This window comes from Saccopteryx bilineata, chromosome 5, assembly GCF_036850765.1.
Source record: "Saccopteryx bilineata isolate mSacBil1 chromosome 5, mSacBil1_pri_phased_curated, whole genome shotgun sequence".
Classification (NCBI taxonomy): domain Eukaryota; kingdom Metazoa; phylum Chordata; class Mammalia; order Chiroptera; family Emballonuridae; genus Saccopteryx; species Saccopteryx bilineata.
This window is the reverse complement of record NC_089494.1, coordinates 264,856,247-264,877,206: the sequence shown is the minus strand read 5'-3', so window position 1 is coordinate 264,877,206 and position 20,960 is coordinate 264,856,247. Positions and strand designations below refer to the sequence as shown.

Here is a 20,960-nt window from a genome sequence, read left to right as displayed (position 1 = left end):
TCTCTCTCTTTTTTTTTTTACCCATTCTTTACATTGCTGGTCAGAAAGGACATTCTGCCTGTCGGTCCTTGGCCATTGGCTGAGGTTGCTGGACGCCTGTCGGCACTGGGTGGCCTGCCCCGTGGCACCTGCCTGGGCTTTGGTTTCTTTGTGAGGCTTTCAAAACTAGACTTCAATTTTTTGAGAATCTGTGGTGCTTTTATTTATTTTCTTGTCTAGGTTATTGTATTCCCTTTACTTTTAACCCTAATACTTTTGTTTTGATACCTCTTTCATTTTAAACCATGTCTTGTTTGTTGTTTTTAGTGGGAGGACTGATGGAAACACTAGCCTGCCCTTTATTGGAAGTCTGCTGGGCTGTGCCCACATGGGCTCAGGCCGACACGAGTCCACTCTAGTTGTCCTGAAGCAGAAACATTTGACCTGTGGGAGCAGGCGCTTTGCATGGAAGGGCAGGAGGAACAGGCCTCTAGGAGTAAGCCCAGCACCTCAGTCGGCCTTGACTGGCATGGGCACTGCGGCCCTGGGCAGCTGAGGAGAGGGCAGCGGGCTCTCTTGGAGGAGATGTCCCGTGAGCGGGGCGCGTCTACTGCTCATCCCGTAGACACCTGATTGGGGACTTAGACTTGTCACGTGGGTGGAAACTACTGTAGCAAAATGAGTCTGGCTGTAAGTTTTGAGTGTTGAGGCAGGGGCTTGGCAAGTTCTCAGTGCCTGTTCTGTAGGCTTCCAGAACACAGAACTGCATCGTGTCAGTCCTTGGTGTGTGCCGACCTTATTAGTCCCTGCAGGCCTGCTTTGTTTCTTTGATTGTTTTTAAGAACATTTGTAGCCCTAGCAGTTTAGCTCAGTCGTAAGCGTCGTCCCAAAATGACAAGGTTGTGAGTTCAAACCCCAGTGAGGGCACGTAAACAGCTTGATATTCCTATTTTTCTGTCTTTCTGCCCGCCTCTGTCAAAAACAAAAAAATAAATGTGTTCAGCGCTGTGCCCCCTCCTCCATACAGGCCCCAGCCCTGGAGCAGGCCAGGTGGAGTCAGATTCTTGTCCTTGACAAGCATGTGGAGCTAGTTCTGGGCTCTGTGTCCCCAGTGCCCGGGGCCTTGTCTCCCTTAGTCCTCACAGCAGCATGGTAAGCAGTGGGCACTGATGGCTCTGTTCTTAGAAAAGGAAGGTGGCAGCTCCCAGAGGGCAAAGTGACTTCCCTGGTGACACGGACAGCAGCTCCCACAGGTCCCTGCAGTGGCTGCCCCACACTGCTGGGGGGGGGGGCTCTGCTGCTCCCTGGGGATTTTGCATTTGAAGTCAATGCTTCAGCTTTAATTTATGCATTCAAAAGATACGGAGTCATTTATGTCTAACTGATTGTGTCTTTCTCTCTTTTTTTTCCTTTTTAAAAGATTGTTGATGGTGAGTGGTTTCCTTTTTTATTGGATTTGGACGGACACCTGACATGGAGTGGGGTGCAGAAGGCCAGGCGGAGGACACCGTGATGGTGCAGTAGTCAGACCAGCCGGTCCGTCCCGTGCCTGTGGAGGAGGCACCAGAGCACGGCATGCCAGGCCCACGGCCCGTCATCTGCTGTCGGCAGGGATGGGCTTCTGGCTGGACAGGGGGGCGGCCTCCTTGGGGCTCGGCCAGACCTGGGGTGTGGCTGGGCACAACAGATGATCTCTCTGGGGTCTTAGACTGGCCTTCCCGTTGGCGGGAATGAGGGTGGTGGCCTGGGGCGACCCCTATGCTGTGCTGAGCGTGACTCGTGTCTCAGAAAGGAGGCGGCCGAGGAGGAACGGGAGGAGGCAGCGCCAGGACCATGCTGACAGCTGTGTGGTGAGCAGTGACGACGAGGAGCTGTCCAGAGACAGAGACGTGTATGTGACCACACACACTCCGAGAAACGCCAGGGAGGAGGCAGCTCCCGGACTCAGGTGCCTGTGTGCCCGCCACCCCGGGGACAGGTTCCCTCTCTGGGAGCCCTCTGGCCACGTGGGGCCGCCTCAGCCCTTGAGCAGGGCTGTCTTCTTCAGGCATTTCCCAGCAGGGAGGGTGGGCAGTGTTGGAAACACTGGGCCTTTGCATAGGCCTCTGAGCCTGTGCCCGGGGTGGACTTGGTGAGGCATCTCCAGAGACTGGGTGCAGGTGGGACTTCCCCAGAACAGCGCTCAGCTGTCCCCACCTTGAAGTGGGGGTGCCAGGCGCAGGCCCTGCCCCAGACAGGGGCAGAGAGGGCAGGGGCTGGGTGGGACGGACGCTGTGACTCGGGCTGTCTGCACCTTCTAATTGTCCCTGTTTTCTTTTGGCTCCGCTGACCCCCTTGGGGTCGCCGGCCTTCCTGTAAGTCCCTGCGTGCCTGTGCTAAGGCAGGGCCAGGGGAGGCTCTGGGAGGGGACTGCTGCCCGTGTGAGTCCCCTAGCGTGAGCATGTGGGTGTCTGCGTTTGCTGTGGCACTAACAGGAAGCACTGTATTCTAGGCCCTCCGGTATGGTCAGCTGTCCAATCTGCATGGATGGGTACTCGGAGGTAAGCAGACCCCGCAGTAACTTCCCTGCTCCACTTCCACACTGCTTCAGTGAGAGAGAGAGGGCGAGCACCCTCTTGTCAGGTGGGATTTGACACCTCTTCTGTGGTCCCACCGGGGCTGGCTCGTGGCCTGTCGCACATCTGTGTGGGAAGGGAGAATGTGCCAGCTGCTGCGACCTGCAGCCTTCAACTCTGGCTCCTGTGTTCCTGCGTCAGCCCTGTGTGTTCCCTGTCTCGGACCAGACAAGCTTCTGATGTTCCCTGTGGCCCTCGAGCCCTGCAGTGCTGCCCCACTGTGGGCCCATAGCGCAGCCCTGACCTGCAGCCCTGACCTCTCCTGACCTGCAGGCTGGGTCGCCCGGACCCCTGAGCTGCTGCTGCTCTTAGCTCTGCAGAGCATCTCCCTGCCCCCTGCTGCAGCCGCCTTCCTCCCCTATCGCCTCCTCATCATGGGTGGCGGGAGTGGAATTCCCTGGGGACAGCTGCTCCGGGACAGGGCACTCGTGAAGGCTGTTTCTTTCTGTGTTTTCTAGATTGTGCAGAACGGACGTGTCGTCGTCTCTACGGAGTGTGGCCACATCTTCTGCAGCCAGTGCCTCCGAGACTCCCTCAAGAACGCCAACACTTGTCCAACCTGCAGGAAGAAGATGAACCACAAACGCTATCACCCCATTTACATATGACACGTCGAGAGCCGTCCAGGAGAAGGGAGGGACAGCAACAGCGCAGCGGGCTCTCCAGGTGGCCTTCCGTGGGTGATCTATCTGCCTCCAGTTTCCTGTGCTCAAAAAGACGATTCCCAAACCAACGCCTGATACATAAACTGCTCTTCTGTTCCCACCCTCTGAGATCCTCTCGTTACCTCCAGTGTAATGACGTGGAGCGGGAGCCAGCGCCAGGCCAGTCCAGGGTCGGCACCTCGGCTCCTGGGGGGGGTCCGGTGCCAGGGCAGGAGAGGAGTGGGCACCTTGGAGGTAAGAAAAGGATGCCAGCCTCTTTGCGGAACCTGCACATTTGCCAAGAAGTATCCCTCTTTGGAAAGTTTGCCCAGCTTTCTCCTGGCAGTGTCATCAAGGACAGGCTGTGAGCAGGCCACCTCGCTCTTGCGGGCACGCTGCCTCGTCCCGGGGTATCTGCCCACCACAGCGACCAAGCCGGATGTGTCCCTGAAGGACCAACCGCTGGACTTTTTTCTTCTCAAGAGTCAGAGGTGACTGTGACTCCACCGACACCTTAACAGTGCCGTGCAGGCATCTCTGCAGGGCTGCCGGGCCCCTAGGGTGCCCTGTGCAGTCCAGCCCTCTGCCTCCTCACAGCCCAGGAGATGCAGCACTGTTCCTGTCCCCCAGGCTCATGGGCCAGTGCCTGCCCGCCCTGTCCTGTTCACCACCTGTTCTTAGGAACTGACCAGGCCCCAGAGCTCATCATCTCGCACGGGCGATGCAAGGTGAATAGGGCAGGCCTGTGGTCGGTGTCCACTCTTTTCTGATAAAAGCCCTCCTGTGTTCACCATATGCCCTCTGGTCCTCAGCTCCCGCTGACCAATGTCTCCTCAAGCATGGATACTGGAAAGAAGTGGCAGTATTTGTGGCCTTATCAGCCCATGTCCGTGTTGTTGCCCAAGTCGCAGCTGGCCCGCGTCTCAGAGAGCTTAGCCCACCTGACTAGCTGGGCACTGCCTTGGCCTTCTCACCCACCCCACCGACCAACATTCATTTCAGAAGCTGCTCTTCTGGCCATTTGGGCTCTGATCCTTTGGGCTTTTGACTGCTCCACAGATTTTAGTTGGCAAAATTCAGTGGGCTCTCCTTGCCAAGGCGCCCGGGTAACACCCTCTGCTCGACTTTGCCGGCCCAGGAGACCTCAGGTCCTGCGGGTGGCCGGTCTGCCCCTCGTGTGCAGGGCTCGGGGACGACCATGGGGGAGGCCTGCGGGGCCAGCCTGCCTCCACCTCCACCCCCCCACAGGGCCGGGAGCCAAACAGCTGCCTTGGCGCGTGAAGCGTCTTCAGAGTGGAGAGGGGCCTCGGGCTTCGCAGCAATAACTGACCTTCAGGTTCCCTCTGAAGGAGCAGGGACTTGGCACTGTTCACTTTAAACGGGGCTGAAGGAGTGTCCCTCTTCTGTGAAAAGTTCTATTCTTCATTCTGAGTTTTTAGGTGTTTGGCTCACTTCCAGTTAGTTTGAATAAAGGAGTACTTTCTGCTTGGAGTGAGGAGGGCAGGACGTGGTCCCGTCAGTGTGGGGTGCTGGGACCTGCCCTCCACCGGACACGGTTGCCATTAGTTTCTTCTGGGCTTCGTGGGAACACTCTTCTGTTACGTTCTAACAAGACCCAGACTTCAGGAGCCAGGATGACCGCACAGCCAAAATCTCTTGATTTATGTTTAAGGACAGTTGGTTGATTGTGAAAGTTGTATTTCTTCATATTACATTAAATTGGGGGGAAAAATGTTTGGTTTTTATCAATCAGAAACTTCAAAGTGGGAAAAGGTTGACATGAAAAACCCCTTCTCTTTCTGCTCAATGTACATAGTCCAAATCTTTGTTACATTTAAACTCTGTCCATGATGCCAGTCTGTTTTGGACCCTCTGCTAGTGTTACAAATGGAAATAAAAACAGTAATTTGAATCAGGTATCCTTATTTGTGCATTCTTAAGCTCTCTGGGATCACTTCTCTCCCCTTTGTGCCCAGAGTAGGCCTCAGTGGAGTGTGTCTCCCATGTGTGTGCAGGGCAATCGCTTGTCTGGGTGCCCACCCGGAAGCCCGCGGGCACACTGTCCAGCCCTGGACTCCCTCGTGGAGCAGATGCTGTAGCCCAAGCTCTGGCTAGTGATGGTGTAGTGCACTCCACCCTGGCCACCCAGAGAACTTGCTCTCTGTGTGGGCATGGTGCCCCAGAGGGTTGTGTGGTGTGTCCAGCAGTGCCCTCGGTGGGCTCTACGGGCAAGACTGAAGATGGGCCAGGGATTCCGAGAAAATCAGTGAGGGCAGAGCTTACCCTTCCCCTGTGCCAGCTGACAGGTCCCCAGAGCTGCAAGAGGCTAGGCTGAGGGATAGCAGGGTACTGTTGCGATGGTCAGAGAAAAGGTTCAGTTCAGCGCTTAGTGGGCGTAGCCATGCTCACGGTCCTGGCTGCGGCTCTGGCGGGCATCAGGAAACCCAGCTCTGCCTGGCCAGTGGTGGCGCAGTGATAAAGCGTTGACCTGGAACGCTGATGTCCTCCGTTCAAAACCCCGGCTTGCCCGGTCAGGGCACATACAGGAAGCAACTACTACAAGTTAATGCTTCCTGCTCCCCCCACCCCCCAGTAAATAAAATCTAAAAAAAAGAAACCCAGCTTTGTTGCCCTGGGGTATATATACATTCACTGAGGGGTGTAGCCCCCTGCCCCAGGCCAGTGGTGAATCAGAACTGGCAAAGGTAAGGTACAGGAGGGCAGGAGGGGGTGCTGAGCCACAACCGAGGTCTGAAGGGTTGTTGGGAAGGGAAGGGTGAGGCAGGCCCTGAGCCCCAGCCCCTTCACAGGTGCTGAGAAACTGGCTGCACAGTAGGTCCTATAGGGTCCCTAGGACCTGAGGCTGTGATTGACCAGTCACTTCCTGGCTGGCCACCCAGAGCCAGTAGGATCCTCTACCCTGGTTCTAAAGCCAGGAGGGACAGATGAGCCCTCTGTCCTAGACCACCACAGGAGAGGTGAGCCCCAACCAGCACTACCCAGGACACTGCCAAGGCTGATGAGATTTTCTAGACACCCCCACTTTATTTTGAAACTTACAAATAGTGGATTGACTGATTGATTGATTGATTACCAGGAGCTGGTACAAGGTGTGGGGTGTGAGGAGTGACTACGAATGGGCACAGGTTTTTATTTTTTAATGGTTTTATTTATTGATTTTACAAAGAGAGGAGACAGGATTGGGGACAAGAAGCATTGAACTCATAGTTTCTTCACTTTATTAATTGCTTTGCTTCTCATATATGCCTTCACTGGGCAAGCCCAGGGTTTCAAACTGGTAACCTCAGCGTTCCTGGTCGAAGTTCTATCCACTGTGCCACCACAGGCCAGGTAAACGGTATCTTTTTTGTCTGTGACAGACAGGGACAGATAGGGACAGACAGGAACAGAGAGAGATGAGAAGCATCAATCATCAGTTTTGTGTTGCGACACCTTAGTTCAGGTGTCCCCAAACTGCGGCCCCCTGAGGCCATTTATCCGGTGCCCGCCGCACTTCTGGAAGGGGCACCTCTTTCATTGGTGGTGAGAGGAGCACTGTATGTGGCGTCCCTCTAACGGTCTGAGGGACAGTGAACTGGCCCCCTGTGTAAAAAGTTTGGGGACCCCTGCTAGTTGTTCACTGATTGCTTTCTCATATGTGCCTTGACCACGGGCCTTCAGCAGAGCGAGTGACCCCTTGCTGGAGCCAGCAACCTTGGGTCCAAGCTGGGGAGCTTTTGCTCAAATCAGATGAGCCCGCGCTCAAGCTGGCAACCTCAGGGTCTCGAATCTGGGTCCTCTGCATCCCAGTCCAACGCTCTATCCACTGCACCACCACCTGGTCAGGCAAATGCTGTCTTTCTTAACTAATATTTTTGTTGTTGCCAGAAAAAAAGTTGGTTTTTGCATATTATGTATCCAGTGTCCTTGGCAAATTCTCATTCTAGTAAGAATCTAGGTTCTGTTAACTGCTCTACATTCCCAGCTATATCACCTGCAACGAACTGGCCTTCCTTGTTCATTCTTGACCCTTTTTCTTACTGAATTTCTGATGGCGGCAAGACATTATTATGGAGAATGCTATTTTGTTAATGTTTTGTGTTTCGGGATTTTCACCAAGAAACAGGTTTACTGTAGGTTCTTGTTAGATGACTGTCAGACAAGCAAAGTTCCTTTTCTGACCAGGAGGTAGGGATTTGTGTTTTATTTGTTTTGGCACAAATGGATGTCTGCTACTTCCAGTTCTTTTTCTACTTCTATTGAGACATTATACGGTTTTTCCCCTTTATGAATGCAGTGTGTTACATTATTTGTGGTTTTTCTTTTTCTTTTTGTATACATCAACCTTGCATTTCTTAGGTAAGTCTAACTTGTTCATGATGTTTTATCTGTCTATAAATTGCTTACTTTGGTTTGCTAATATTTGGTTTAGGGTTTTGGGTTTCTTTCATCTGTGTTACTGAGTTCTATTGACATGATTTTCTTACACTGCCTGTCGGGTTTTTTTGTTAATTTTTTTTTTTTCCAGAGACAGAGAGTGAGTCAGAGAGAGGGATAGACAGGGACAGACAGACAGGAACGAAGAGAGATGAGAAGCATCAATCAGTTTTTCATTGCACGTTGCAACACCTTAGTTGTTCATTGATTGCTTTCTCATATGTGCCTTGACCGTGGGCCTTCAGCAGACCGAGTAACCCCTTGCTGGAGCCAGTGACCTTGGGTCCAAGCTGGTGAGCCTTGCTCAAACCAGATGAGCCTGCACTCAAGCTGGCGACCTCGGGGTCTCGAACATGGGTCCTTCCGCATCCCAGTCCAATGCTCTATCCACTGTGCCACCACCTGGTCAGGCGCCTGTCAGGTTTTGATTTCAAGGTAGGTAAGTCTAGTTCCCTACAATGAGACTAAGGAGTATTCTCTCCATACTCTGGATTCAAATTATTTGTTCCTTAAATGTTTAGTAGAACTCAGCAATAAAACCTCTAAGCTGTTGTTTTCATTCAGGAAAGATTTAAAAATACTGATTTGATTTTATTTTTGAGTCCTGGCAAGTTGGCTCAGTGATAGAGCGTCAGCCCAGCATATAGATGTCCCAGATTCAATTCCCAGCCAGGGCACACAGGAGAAGCAACCATCTGCTCTCCACCCCTCCCCCTTCTCTCTTTCTCTTTCTTTCTCTCTCTCTCTTCCCTTTCCTCTCCCGCAGCTATAGCTCAGTTGACTCAAGCGCATCAGCCCATGGCGCTGAGGATGGCTCCATGGAGCCTCTGCCTTAGGTGCTAAAAATAGCTCACTGGTGAGCATGGTCCCAGATGGGCAGAGCATCAGCCCCCGACGGGGGTTGCCGGGTGAATCCCAGTCAGGGTGCAGGCGCAAGTCTATCTATCTTCCCTGTATGACAACAACTTGGATAATCTAGGTGAAATGGACAAATTCCTGGAAACAAAAATGACCAAAACTGACTCCCGAATAAGTAAAAAATGAGTAGACCTATAAGAAGTGATACTCAGCCCTGGCTGATAGCGCGGTTGGTTGGAGCATCATTCCAAAGCACAGAGGTCTCTGGTTTGGTCCCTAGCAAAGGCATATGTGGGGACAGCTTGATGTTCCTGTCTCTCTCTTACTCTCCCTCTCATTAAAAATTTGATAAATAAAAATTTTTTAAAAAGTGATAAACAGTATTCAAAACCCCAACAAATAAAAGCCAAGGATCAGATGGCTTCACTAGTTAATTTTACCAAACACGTAGAAAAGAATTAACACACTACTCTTTTCCACATTTTCCCAAAACTTTCACAATGACAAGAGCACACTTCCTAACTTATATTCTGAGGCCAATACTATCTTGATACCAAAGCCACACGAAGGCAACTACAGGAAAAGAAAACTCCAGAGTGATATCTTTTATGAACACTGACACAGAAGTGCTCAGCACAGTGGTAGCACCCTGAACGCAGCAGCATACCAAGGGGGTTACACACAGTGACCACGAGGGTTTTCTCCCCAGAATGCAAGAGTTGCCCAACCTCTGAAAACCGATGCAGACATAGAATGCAGAGGGAAGATAGGCATGAACATCGTGACTGACGCAGAAAAAACATTTGACAAAACCCAACACCTTTTTCATGATAAAAACACTCAACAAGAATAGAAGGAAAGTACCTCAACATAATGAAAGCCATGTGTGGAAATTCTGTAGCTAACCTGCTCAGTGGTGAAAGAGGGAAAGCTTCCCCCCAGAGATCAGGAACAAGACAAGGGTGCTCATTTTTATCACTTCTGTTCATCATAGCACTAGGATTTTTTTTTAAATTGAGAGGCAGGGAGGCAGAGAGACTCCTGAATGTGCCCTGACTGGGATCCATCCAAGAAGCCCCTACCGCCTGACCAGGCGGTGGCGCAGGGGATAGAGCAGGGGTCCCCAAACTATGGCCCACGGGCCGCATGTGGCCCCCTGAGGCCATTTATCCGGCCCCCACCGCACTTCCGGAAGGAGCACCTCTTTCATTGGTGGTCGGTAAGAGGAACACAGTTCCCATTGAAATACTGGTCAGTTTGTTGATTTAAATTTACTTGTTCTTTATTTTAAATATTGTATTTGTTCTCATTTTGTTTTTTTACTTTAAAATAAGATATGTGCAGTGTGCATAGGGATTTGTTCATAGTTTTTTTTATAGTCTGGCCCTCCAACGGTCTGAGGGACAGTGAACTGGCCCCCTGTGTAAAAAGTTTGGGGGCCCCTGGGATAGAGCATTGAACTGGGATGCGGAAGACCCAGGTTCGAGACCCCGAGGTCTCCAGCTTGAGCGTGGGCTCATCTGGTTTGAGCAAAAATTCACCAGCTTGGACCCAAGGTCGCTGGCTCAAGCAAGGAGTTACTTGGTCTGCTGAAGGCCCACGGTCAAGGCACATATGAGAAAGCAATCAATGAACAACTAAGGTGTCGCAATGCGCAACGAAAAACTAATGATTAATGCTTCTTGTCTCTCTGTTCCTGTCTGTCTGTCCCTGTCTATCCCTCACTCTGACTCTCTCTGTCTCTGTAAAAAAATAAAAAAAATTTTAAAAAATTAAAAATAAAGCTTAAAAAAAAAAAAAGGAAGCCCCTACCAGGTGATACTCTGCCCATCTGGGGCCGCTGCTCCGTTGTTCGGCAATCAAGCTAATTTAGGGCCTGAGGCGAGGCCATAGAGCTATCGTCAGCACCCAGGGCCAACTCACTCGAACCATTCAAGCCATGGCTGTGGGAGAGGAAAAGAGAGAGAAGGTGGAAGGGGATGGGTAGAGAAGCAGATGGTTGCTTCTCCTAACCAGGAATCAAACCCGTGAATTCCACTTGCCTGTCCGACACTCTAATGCTGAGCCAACTGGCCAGGGACAGAACTAGGATTTGTAACCAGAGCAATTGTGCAAGAAAAAAATAAAAGCATCCAATTGTAAATGAAAAAGTAAAAGTAACTGTAGAAGACATGATCTCATATGTAAAAACCCTAAAGAATCTACAAGACACACATACAACTGTTAGAGCGTATGAGTTCAGCAAAGTTGCAAGATACAAATTCACAAATCAAGTATGTTTCTGTACACTATCAATGAGTTACCTGAAAAGGAAATGAAGAAAAGTTTCCATTTGCAATAGCATCAAAAAGAATACACTTATGAAAACATTTAAGGAATTAGGTACAAAATTTTGTACACTGAAACACTGTTGAAAGAAACATTACAAAATATCACTGAAAGAAATAAACCTAAATACAAAAATGTCCTATACTCATAGGTTAGGAGACTTAATGTCGTGAAAAGGCAGTATAGAGAATAAATGCTATCCCTACCAACCTCGATGGCGATGTTCATGGAAATGGAAAACCCACCATAAAATTTGTATGGAATTTCAAGAGACCCAGAATAGCTAAAGCAATCTTGAAAAAGAACGAAGTTGGAAGGAAGACTCACTTCCTGATTTTAATCACCACAATGTGGTTGGTTCGTGGTGGTCTGAGTATGAAGATCTAGACCAATGGAATCAGAGTGAGCGCCCAGAATGAAACCCTCACTTCCGTGGTCAAATGTATTTTGACAAGGTTTTTAATTTTTTAAAATTTATTCATTTTAGAGAGGAGAGGGAGAGAGAGAGAGGAGAGGAGAGACAGAGAGAGAGAAGGGGGGAGGAGCTGGAAGCATCAACTCCCATATGTGCCTTGACCAGGGAAGCCCAGGGTTTCGAACCGGCGACCTCAGCATTTCCAGGTTGACACTTTATCCACTGCGCCACCACAGGTCAGGCCTGACAAGGTTTTTTAAGACCTTACAATGCAAAAAGAAAGGTCTCTCCAACAATAGTGCTTGGAAAGTTGGGTATTCATGTGTATCAAAATGAAGGTACGCCCTGGACAGATAGCTCAGTTGGTCAGAGTGTTGTCCTGAAGAACAAAGGTTGCTAGTTTGATCCCTGGTCAGGGCACAAACAGAACCAGATTATCCTGTCACTCTCCCTTCCTCTGTCTCTGAAATCAATAAACTTTTTGTTTTTTAAAGGAATTTTTTTTGGCCCTGGCCGGTTGGCTCAGCGGTAGAGCGTCGGCCTAGCGTGCGGAGGACCCGGGTTCGAGTCCTGGCCAGGGTACACAGGAGAAGCGCCCATTTGCTTCTCCACCCCTCCGCCGTGCTTTCCTCTCTGTCTCTCTCTTCCCCTCCCGCAGCCAAGGCTCCATTGGAGCAAAGATGGCCCGGGCGCTGGGGATGGCTCTGTGGCCTCTGCCCCAGGCGCTGGAGTGGCTCTGGTCGCAACATGGCGACGCCCAGGATGGCCAGAGCATCGCCCCCTGGTGGGCAGAGCATCGCCCCTGGTGGGCGTGCCGGGTGGATCCCGGTCGGGCGCATGCGGGAGTCTGTCTGACTGTCTCTCCCCGTTTCCAGCTTCAGAAAATAAATAAATAAATAAATAAATAAAGGAAATTTTTTTTAAAAAGAGAGAGAATGAGGTTAGGTCTTTAAATCACATACAAACATTAATGGAAAATGAATCAAAGGCCCTGGCCTGTTGGCTCAGTGGTAGAGCGTCGGCCTGGCGTGCAGGGGTCCCGGGTTCGATTCCAGGCCAGGGCACACAGGGGAAGCGCCCATCTGCTTCTCCACCCCTCCCCCTCTCCTTCCTCTCTGTCTCTCTCTTCCCCTCCCGCAGCCGCAGCCGCAGCCGCAGCCGAGGCTCCATTGGAGCAAGATGGCCTGGGCGCTGGGGATGGCTCCTTGGCCTCTGCCCCAGGCGCTGGAGTGGCTCTGGTCGCGACAGAGCGACCCCCCCCCCCAGGGGCAGAGCATCACCCCCTGGTGGGCGTGCTGGGTGGATCCCGGTCGGGCGCATGCAGGAGTCTGTCTGACTGTCTCTCCCCGTTTCTAGCTTCAGAAAAATACAAAAAGGAAAAAAAGAAAAAAAGAAAAAAAAGAAAATGAATCAAAGACTGAAATTTTTTTGTAACATTTAGTTCATGGAATTATGTTCGTGGAGATTCTCGAAACTGTGAGTCAGTATCTTTATTCAATTTGGGAGAATTCTGCTTCTGTGGCATTCTGTCTTCTCACGGTTGGGACTCCAGTTGTCACTGTGTCTCATGTATGTCTTATTCTCTTTTCTGTTTGCTCAATTATTTCTTTCTCTCTCTGATATTTAGGATGTTTTATATTGAATTATCTTTCAATTCATTACTTCTCTCTCTTGTGCTGTGTCTAATCTGTTAATCTATTAAATTATTAACTTTAGTTATTTTTTAGTTCTAATTAATTTTCTTACGGATCTTAATTTTTCAGGTGAAATTCTCCACAGAACCACCACAAGTCAGGCTTCTTTAGTTCTTTTTAAAATTTTAAGCTTCTTTTGCTACAACTCCTATTAGGAAGTTATCTATCCTCCTCTATTGAACTTGTCTCCTTTCTCTATTTTATGTCTTTTTTGTTCTACTTTATGGATAATTTCCTTAAGTTTTTTTTTTTTTCCAGAGACAGAGAGAGAGTCAGAGAGAGGGATAGACAGGGACAGACAGACAGGAATGGAGAGATGAGAAGCATCAATCATTAGTTTTTCGTTGCGCATTGCAACACCTTAGTTGTTCATTGATTGCTTTCTCATATGTGCCTTGACCACGGGCCTTCAGCAGACCGAGTAACCCCTTGCTCAAGCCAGCGACCTTGGGTCCAAGCTGGTGAGCCTTGCTCAAAGCAAATGAGCCCGCGCTCAAGCTGGCGACCTCGGGGTCTTGAACCTGGGTCTTCCACATCCCAGTCCAATGCTCTATCCACTGCGCCACCGCCTGGTCAGGCCTTAAGTTTGTTTTGCAACCCTTCTGTTAGGTTTCTTTTACCAGTTCGGCTATATTTTGAATTTCCGAGCCCTTCTCCATCACTCTCAAGGTCAGGTGACCTTCGAGACCACACCTCTGTTATAAGGTGGAGATGTGGCAGCCTTAGATTTATAGGTGGTAAGTAAACCTGGGAGTGCTTCAGGATTTGTTACTGTTACGGTCCAGAATTGTTTTTTGTTTTCCACAGAATTCTATATTGTATATAATTTCTTTTGCAAACTTTGAAGGCCCTGCTCCCCTTTACTTAGCATCTAATATGTTGACATTTAGTGATATCTTTTCTATTACCTTGTTAAGTGTGACTTCCTTTTTCCTTCAAAAAAAAATTTTTTTTTTTGGTGACAGAGAGAGGGACAGATAGGGACAAACAGACAGGAAGGGAGAGAGATGAGAAGCATCAATTTTTCATTGCAGCTCCTTAGTCTCCTTAGTTGTTTATTGATTACATTCTCCTATGTGCCTTGACCAGGGGGCTGCAGCAGAGCAAGTGACCCCTTGCTCAAGCCAGCGACCTTGGGCTCAAGCCAGTGACCATGGGGTCATGTCTATGATCCCACTCTCAAGCCAGTGACCCTGCGCGCAAGCTGGATGAGCCTGCACTCCAACTGGTGACCTTGGGGTCTCGAACCTGTGTCCTCCATGTCCCAGTCTGAAGCTCTATTCACTGCACCACCGCCTGGTCAGGCTCTTTAATGTTTTTTAAGGCTGTTTTATCTCTAGTTTTCTACAATGAATCATCCTCCTTGGTGGACTCTCTCAGTCTCACACTCAAGACCTTATTTTTAGTAAACTGTATTATTATTTTTTTAAATAAATGTTAAAGAACATAATTTTTTCCAAAGTATTTATGCATTCATCAGTTGATTCATGTGTGTGCCCTGACCGGGGATCAACCCTGCAACCTTGGGGTATCAGGACAATGTTCTAATCAACTGAGCTGCCCAGCCAGGGCCAATTGTATTTCCTTTCAAAAGTTCTTTCCCTCATCTTTTTTCTCCCCTAGAACTCACCCCCCTCCCACACACAGGGACAGAGAGAGAGATGAGAAGTATCAATCATCAGTTTTTCGTTGTGCCTTGACTGGGGGGCTACAGCAGACCAAGTAACCCCTTTCTCGAGCCAGTGACCTTGGGTCCAAGCTGGTGAGCTTTTGCTCAATCCAGATGAGTTCGCGCTCAAGCTGGCGACCTTGGGGTCTTGAACCTGGGTCCTCTGCATCCCAGTCCGATGCTCTATCCACTGCACCACCGCCTGGTCAGGCTCTCCTAGAGCTCTTATTGGAAAGTTGTTGGACCTCGCAGATTGAAATTCTAGGTCTAATTTCTCTTTTATAGTCTATGGGTTGTTTTTTTTGTTGTTTTTTTTTTTTGTATTTTTCTGAAGCTGGAAACGGGGAGAGACAGTCAGACAGACTCCCGCATGCGCCCGACCGGGATCCACCCGGCACGCCCACCAGGGGCGACGCTCTGCCCCTCCAGGGCGTCGCTCTGCCGTGAACAGAGCCACTCCAGCGCCTGGGGCAGAGGCCAAGGAGCCATCCCCAGCGCCCGGGCCATCTTTGCTCCAATGGAGCCCTGGCTGCGGGAGGGGAAGAGAGAGACAGAGAGGAAGGAGGGGGGGGGTGGAGAAGCAAATGAGCGCTTCTCCTATGTGCCCTGGCCGGGAATCGAACCCGAGTCCCCCGCACGCCAGGCCAACGCTCTACCACTGAGCCAACCGGCCAGGACCTAGTCTATGGTTTTTAGTCCTACTTTCTGAATAATTTCCTTAACTTTATCTTGCAGGGCTTTCTTATTGAATTTCTTTTATAATTCTGGCTATATTTTTTTAATTTCCAAGACTCCTGTCTTAAATATATTTGAAGCTATTAGCAGTGTTGTGAATTTTTTTGTTCCGATTCCTTCTGCTGTTTGTCTGATCCCGGATTACTCACCTATTTTTGTCCTTGCACTGGAACTATTTCTTAAGTGACTGGTGGTCTGTGACTGTCTCATGTTTACAAGTGACACTTCAAAGCTGATTCAAAGCTCCACGTGGGCTGTTTATTGACCCGTAGGCTTCCACTTTGGTTATCGAGAACTGCTTAATTCTTTGGGATCCCCGAACATGAATATGCCCATATCCATTCCCACACTGTATAGTGTCTGTACAGTGTCTGTATAGCGTCTGTATAGCGTCTGTACAGCGTCTGTACAGCGTCTGTACAGCGTCTGTACAGCGTCTGTACAGTGTCTGTACAGCGTCTGTACAGCGTCTGTACAGCGTCTGTATAGCGTCTGTACAGTGTCTGTACAGTGTCTGTACAGCGTCTGTACAGCGTCTGTACAGCGTCTGTATACAGTGTCTGTACAGTGTCTGTACAGTGTCTGTACAGCGTCTGTACAGCGTCTGTATACAGTGTCTGTACAGTGTCTGTACAGTGTCTGTACAGCGTCTGTATAGCGTCTGTACAGTGTCTGTACAGTGTCTGTACAGCGTCTGTACAGCGTCTGTATAGTGTCTGTACAGCGTCTGTATAGTGTCTGTATAGTGTCTGTATAGTGTCTGTACAGTGTCTGTATAGCGTCTGTACAGCGTCTGTATAGCGTCTGTACAGTGTCTGTACAGCGTCTGTACAGTGTCTGTATAGCGTCTGTACAGTGTCTGTACAGCGTCTGTATAGTGTCTGTATAGTGTCTGTATAGTGTCTGTACAGTGTCTGTATAGCGTCTGTACAGCGTCTGTACAGCGTCTGTATAGCGTCTGTACAGCGTCTGTACAGTGTCTGTACAGCGTCTGTACAGCGTCTGTACAGCGTCTGTATAGTGTCTGTATAGTGTCTGTATAGCATACCCTGCTACCTGCCTGGGTGCAATCCCATGGCTCTGGTTCTGCTTGGGGCCAAGGGAATGGGCTGAGAAGGGGTATCCCACTGTTCCTTCAGCAGGTTTCATCCAGACAGAAGTTAGAAAAGCCTTGCTAGGTAATGATTCATTGTTATGTAGTGCTTACTGATTATGAACTGTGAGACGATTCATGTGCCTTAATTTTTCTTTCTTTTTCTTTTTTTTTTTTTTTTTGTATCTTTCTGAAGTGAGAAATGAGGAGGCAGAGAGACAGACTCCTGCATGCGCCTGACCAGGATCCACCTGGCATGCCCACCACAGGCAATGCTCTGCCCATCTGGGGCATTGCTCCGTTGCAACTGGAGCCATTCCAGTGCCTGAGGTGGAAGCCATGGAGCTGTCCTCAGTGCCCGGGCCAACTTTGCTCCAATGGAGCCCTGGCTGCGGGAGAGGAAGAGAGAGAGAGATAGAGAGAAAGGAGAGGGGGAAGGGTGGAGAAGCAGATGGACGCTTCTCCTGTGCGCCCTGACCGGGAATCAAACCTAGGACTTCCACATGCTGGGCTGACGCTCTACAGCTGAGCCAACAGGCCACAGCCTCTAATTTTTCTTATAAAATTGTCTTGTGTTAGTAGCCCATATTCGTATCTTCGCTAGCAATATTTACAAGAAAGTAATAAAATGTCATGTTTAAAAAGCATCCAACATCTGACACCTTTTCCTGCCAGTCAGTTCCAAGGGCCTTCCGGTATTGTGAGGGTGTCTGGGTGGCCGTCTCCATGCCAAAATCCTTTCAAGGTCAGGGTCACACCTCCCTGTGACACTGGTGCTCCTGCCAGATTGAGCTCACTCTTCTCAAAGTACACAAGACCCTTTCTGGCCCTTGGATCCTGCATTCTCCCTTGTGACGGTGAATTGTGTGTCTAGCTGACTGGCTCACAGGGTATCTGGACATTTGGTGGTGTGTGTATCTGGATGAGATGAACATGTGGATCAGAAGAGGGAGCATAGCAGATGGCCCTCCTCCACGTGGGTGGGCCTTGTCCAATCAGTTGAAAGCCTGCATAGAACAAAAGGGCCCAAGAAGAAAAGGTGGCCCTCCTGCCTCCTGACTGCTTCCAAGTTGGAGCTGGATCAGTGTTTTTACTTCCCACCGTTGGACTCAAACATCAGCTCCTCCTGGGTATTGAACCTGGGGCTTTTGGACTAGAACCAGACCGTCAGCCCTTCTGGGTTTCCAGCTTGCCAACAGCACATCTTGGGACTTTCGTCAGGCTGACTCCATCACTGTTGTGAACCAATTCCGCATAATCAATCAATCAATCAATCAATCAATCTCAATCACAACCTTTTCATCTATGTATATCCTACTGGCTATCCAGTGTTTCTCTGGAGAACACTGACCTCAAGGGGGCTAAAATATTGACTCTCGGGGGGGGGAAAACCGATCTTAGATGTTAAAATGGTGTGTGGCCCTCCAAGTTTCAGCTACACCAGGCAAAAATCTTATTTGGCATTTATTTTTCATCTTCCTCTTCTTGTTAGTTTTTCCTTAGGGGAAGATAATGGAAAACAAAGGTTGAGCCTGACCTGTGGTGGTGCAGTGGATAGTGTTGACTTGGAACACTGAGGTCGCCAGTTTGAAACCCTGGACTTGCCTGGTCAAGGCACATATTGGGAGTTGATGCTTCTTGCTCCCCCCCTTCTCTCTCTCTCTCCTCTCTAAAATGAATAAAGTCTTTTTTTTTTTTTTTTGAATAAAGTCTTTAAACAACAACAACAACAAAGGTTGAGAGACACTGCTTTCTGCCTTTGCTTCACTGCTGTCTCCCAGGAGCACCCTCTCCACACCCTACGAGGCTGTCACGAATGTCTGTGTCCTGGCTTCTAGTCGTGCTCCCCTGACATCCATTCTTTTTTTTTTCTTTTTTTTTTTTCTGAAGCTGGAAACGGGGAGAGACAGTCAGACAGACTCCCGCATGTGCCCGATGGGGATCCACCCGGCACGCCTACCAGGGGCGACGCTCTGCCCACCAGGGGACGATGCTCTGCCCCTCCGGGGCATCGCTCTGCCGAGACCAGAGCCACTTTAGCGCCTGGGGCAGAGGCCAAGGAGCCATCCCCAGCGCCCGGGCCATCTTTGGGCGCCTGACCAGGATCCACCTGGCATGCCCACCACAGGCAATGCTCTGCCCATCTGGGGCATTGCTCCGTTGCAACTGGAGCCATTCCAGTGCCTGAGGTGGAAGCCATGGAGCTGTCCTCAGTGCCCGGGCCAACTTTGCTCCAATGGAGCCCTGGCTGCGGGAGAGGAAGAGAGAGAGAGACAGAGAGGAAGGAGAGGGGGAAGGGTGGAGAAGCAAATGGGCGCTTCTCCTATGTGCCCTGGCCGGGAATTGAACCCGAGTCCCCCGCACGCCAGGCCGACGCTCTACCGCTGAGCCAACCGGCCAGGCTGACATCCATTCTTGACACAACAGCCAGAATTCTCTAAAAAAAATATACGTCCTACCATGACACTCCCTGTTCAAAACCCTCCATTCCATGGCTTCCAGCTGCATTTAGGACAAACCCCACCTCCCCGTGGAGGCCGGCAGCTTCTCCCACTTTCACTGGCTGCAGCCAGAGTGGCTGTCACAGGTGCCTGGGATATGCTGAGTCTTTCCCGTGGCTGAAAGTCCTTTGACTGATAGTGACTGGCTCCAGCTCAGCTCATCTCCACAGAGAGGCTTCCCTGGTCCCCAGACCTCAAAGGAACTCTAGACTGTATCACCCTTGAGCCGTATCTGAGTTGGAATCTCGGGTCCTGCCTCTGACTATCTGGGGGACTTGGGGAGAATCTCTTAACCTATGTGAACTTCAGTTTCTCATTCATGATATGGACTAAGGGTGCCTACCTCAAGAGTGGTTGTGTGGTTGAGATGATGTAGTAGCAGGCAGAGGGGTGGTGCACAGTGGCTTGATAAATGGTCGTTTGGATGTCATTCATTCATCCAGCAAATCCTGGATTGGTGTGGGCCCAGCCCTGGCTTGGCAGAAGCTGGGGTTCAGAGGTACACGAGGCAGTCACTCCCATGCTCTCCCCTCATCCTCTGAGACTTTTTTTTGGGGGGGGGGGTAATGGTAAACATCCAGAATCCTAATCCAGTGCCAACGGGCTATGATAAGGGCCAGCCGGGGGGTTGTGGGAGAAGGGAGTGTCTGACCCAGCCTGTGTGAGGTGGTGGACAGACCAAGACATTGTCTACCCAGAGGACGGCTAAAGGAAGAGTGCCAGGTAGGATCAGACAGCACCCGCGGGAGGAGGGGCCTTTACTCTGTCTACAGGGTGGAGCCTGCAGAGCTATAAGCAGAGGCTTGATTTGATCACATATCTAGCTCATTCCGGTCGGTCGTGGCAGGAAGGATGGGTTGGAGGATTAGCAGGCTGTGGTTGCAGCTGGGGCAAGGGTGACGGGGAGGCCGTGAGACCAGAGCAGGCCCAGAGTTCATGGGCACAGTAAAGGGTGCAAGTGGAGGCTCTCCCACCAACACCCAGGGCCAAGCTCTGCTGCGCCTCGGGCCTGCGACGACGACCCACGGAACCAAGGAGGGGAAAACACACCTTTTGTGTCTTGGTGTCTGGATAAGCGGGTCCCTCTAGAGCGCAGGTCTCAGGCCAGGGTCCCCTCATATGCGGGGTCTAAGGGCGGAGCTGTACCTGGGGCTGGTGGTGGTGGACAAGACGCCCCTGCAGGGAGGGTCCAGGTAAAGGGCGCTGGAGGCCACAGGGTCTGGCCAGAATCATGGTCTGTGCGCCAGGTGAATGCGAGGTCGGAGGAACCGCCAGGCCGTCCCAGGACCCTGCAGGGTCGCCAGACACCAGGCGCGCAGGACGACGGCGGAGCGGGCTGCAGGGAGGGACGAGCACGGTGGCCGGGGACCCTCGGGGTAGGAGCTCCGATCTCGTCCGGACCGAGCGCTTTCCAGGCGCCCTTCGGAACCCACTAAGCCCGCGAGGAGGGCCACTGTCATTTCCACGGAGTCCCTTGCAGGCGGACTAAAGGCGGCCCAAGGTCACTGAGCCGTTCCGGCCCGGTACAGCCCAGGGGCACCCCGGCCTGCTGCCCTGAGTCGGCCCGGAGCAGGGCGCGAGGAAATCTGGATGCCCGTCGGAGAGGCGGAACTCCTCAAATCCAGCCGGGTAGTTCTCCCATCGCTGGGGACCCGGCCTCGCGCCTGCCCGGCCCCTCAACCCAACTACAACTCCCAGAAGGCCTCGCGACGCGGGCGGGGCTGGCGGCGAGGAGCGCGGCGGTGACATCACTGCTGCGTCCAGCTCCCTCGCACCAGCCCCTCTCGCTGTCGGCGCGCAGGGCCCGCCGGGATTCGTGGTCCTGCTGCCGGCGCCCACAGCGGCGGCGCGGGCGCCGGGACTCCAACCCCCGGCATGCCCTGCGCGCTGGCGCACGTTAACGGCGGGAGGGGGCGGGCGAGGCCGAAGGGTAGCGGCGCCCGGGAGGGCGGAGTGAGGCGGGAGGGGGAGGGCGCCCACACTCCTCCCCCT

The 20,960-nt window shown here is 51.2% G+C and overlaps 1 protein-coding gene and 1 long non-coding RNA gene across 2 annotated transcripts in view; one reads left to right on the top strand and one right to left on the bottom strand.

Moving 5' to 3' along the window:
• Positions 1–5,155, top strand: part of RNF4 (ring finger protein 4) — a 38,128-nt gene extending 32,973 nt beyond the window's left edge. The window contains 4 exon segments of the mRNA XM_066233660.1: positions 1,339–1,366; positions 1,751–1,927; positions 2,471–2,519; positions 3,053–5,155. Coding sequence (XP_066089757.1) covers positions 1,339–1,366; positions 1,751–1,927; positions 2,471–2,519; positions 3,053–3,202 — 404 coding nt within the window. The 3' untranslated portion in view covers positions 3,203–5,155.
• A 1,279-nt stretch (positions 5,156–6,434) lies between these two features.
• Positions 6,435–20,609, bottom strand: LOC136338067 (uncharacterized). Its single transcript, XR_010731912.1, has 3 exons — positions 20,019–20,609; positions 19,312–19,454; positions 6,435–6,609 (listed from the first exon to the last, which is right to left on the bottom strand). It is a non-coding gene; the product is annotated as an uncharacterized lncRNA (long non-coding RNA).
• Between the last annotated feature and the right edge of the window lie 351 nt (positions 20,610–20,960).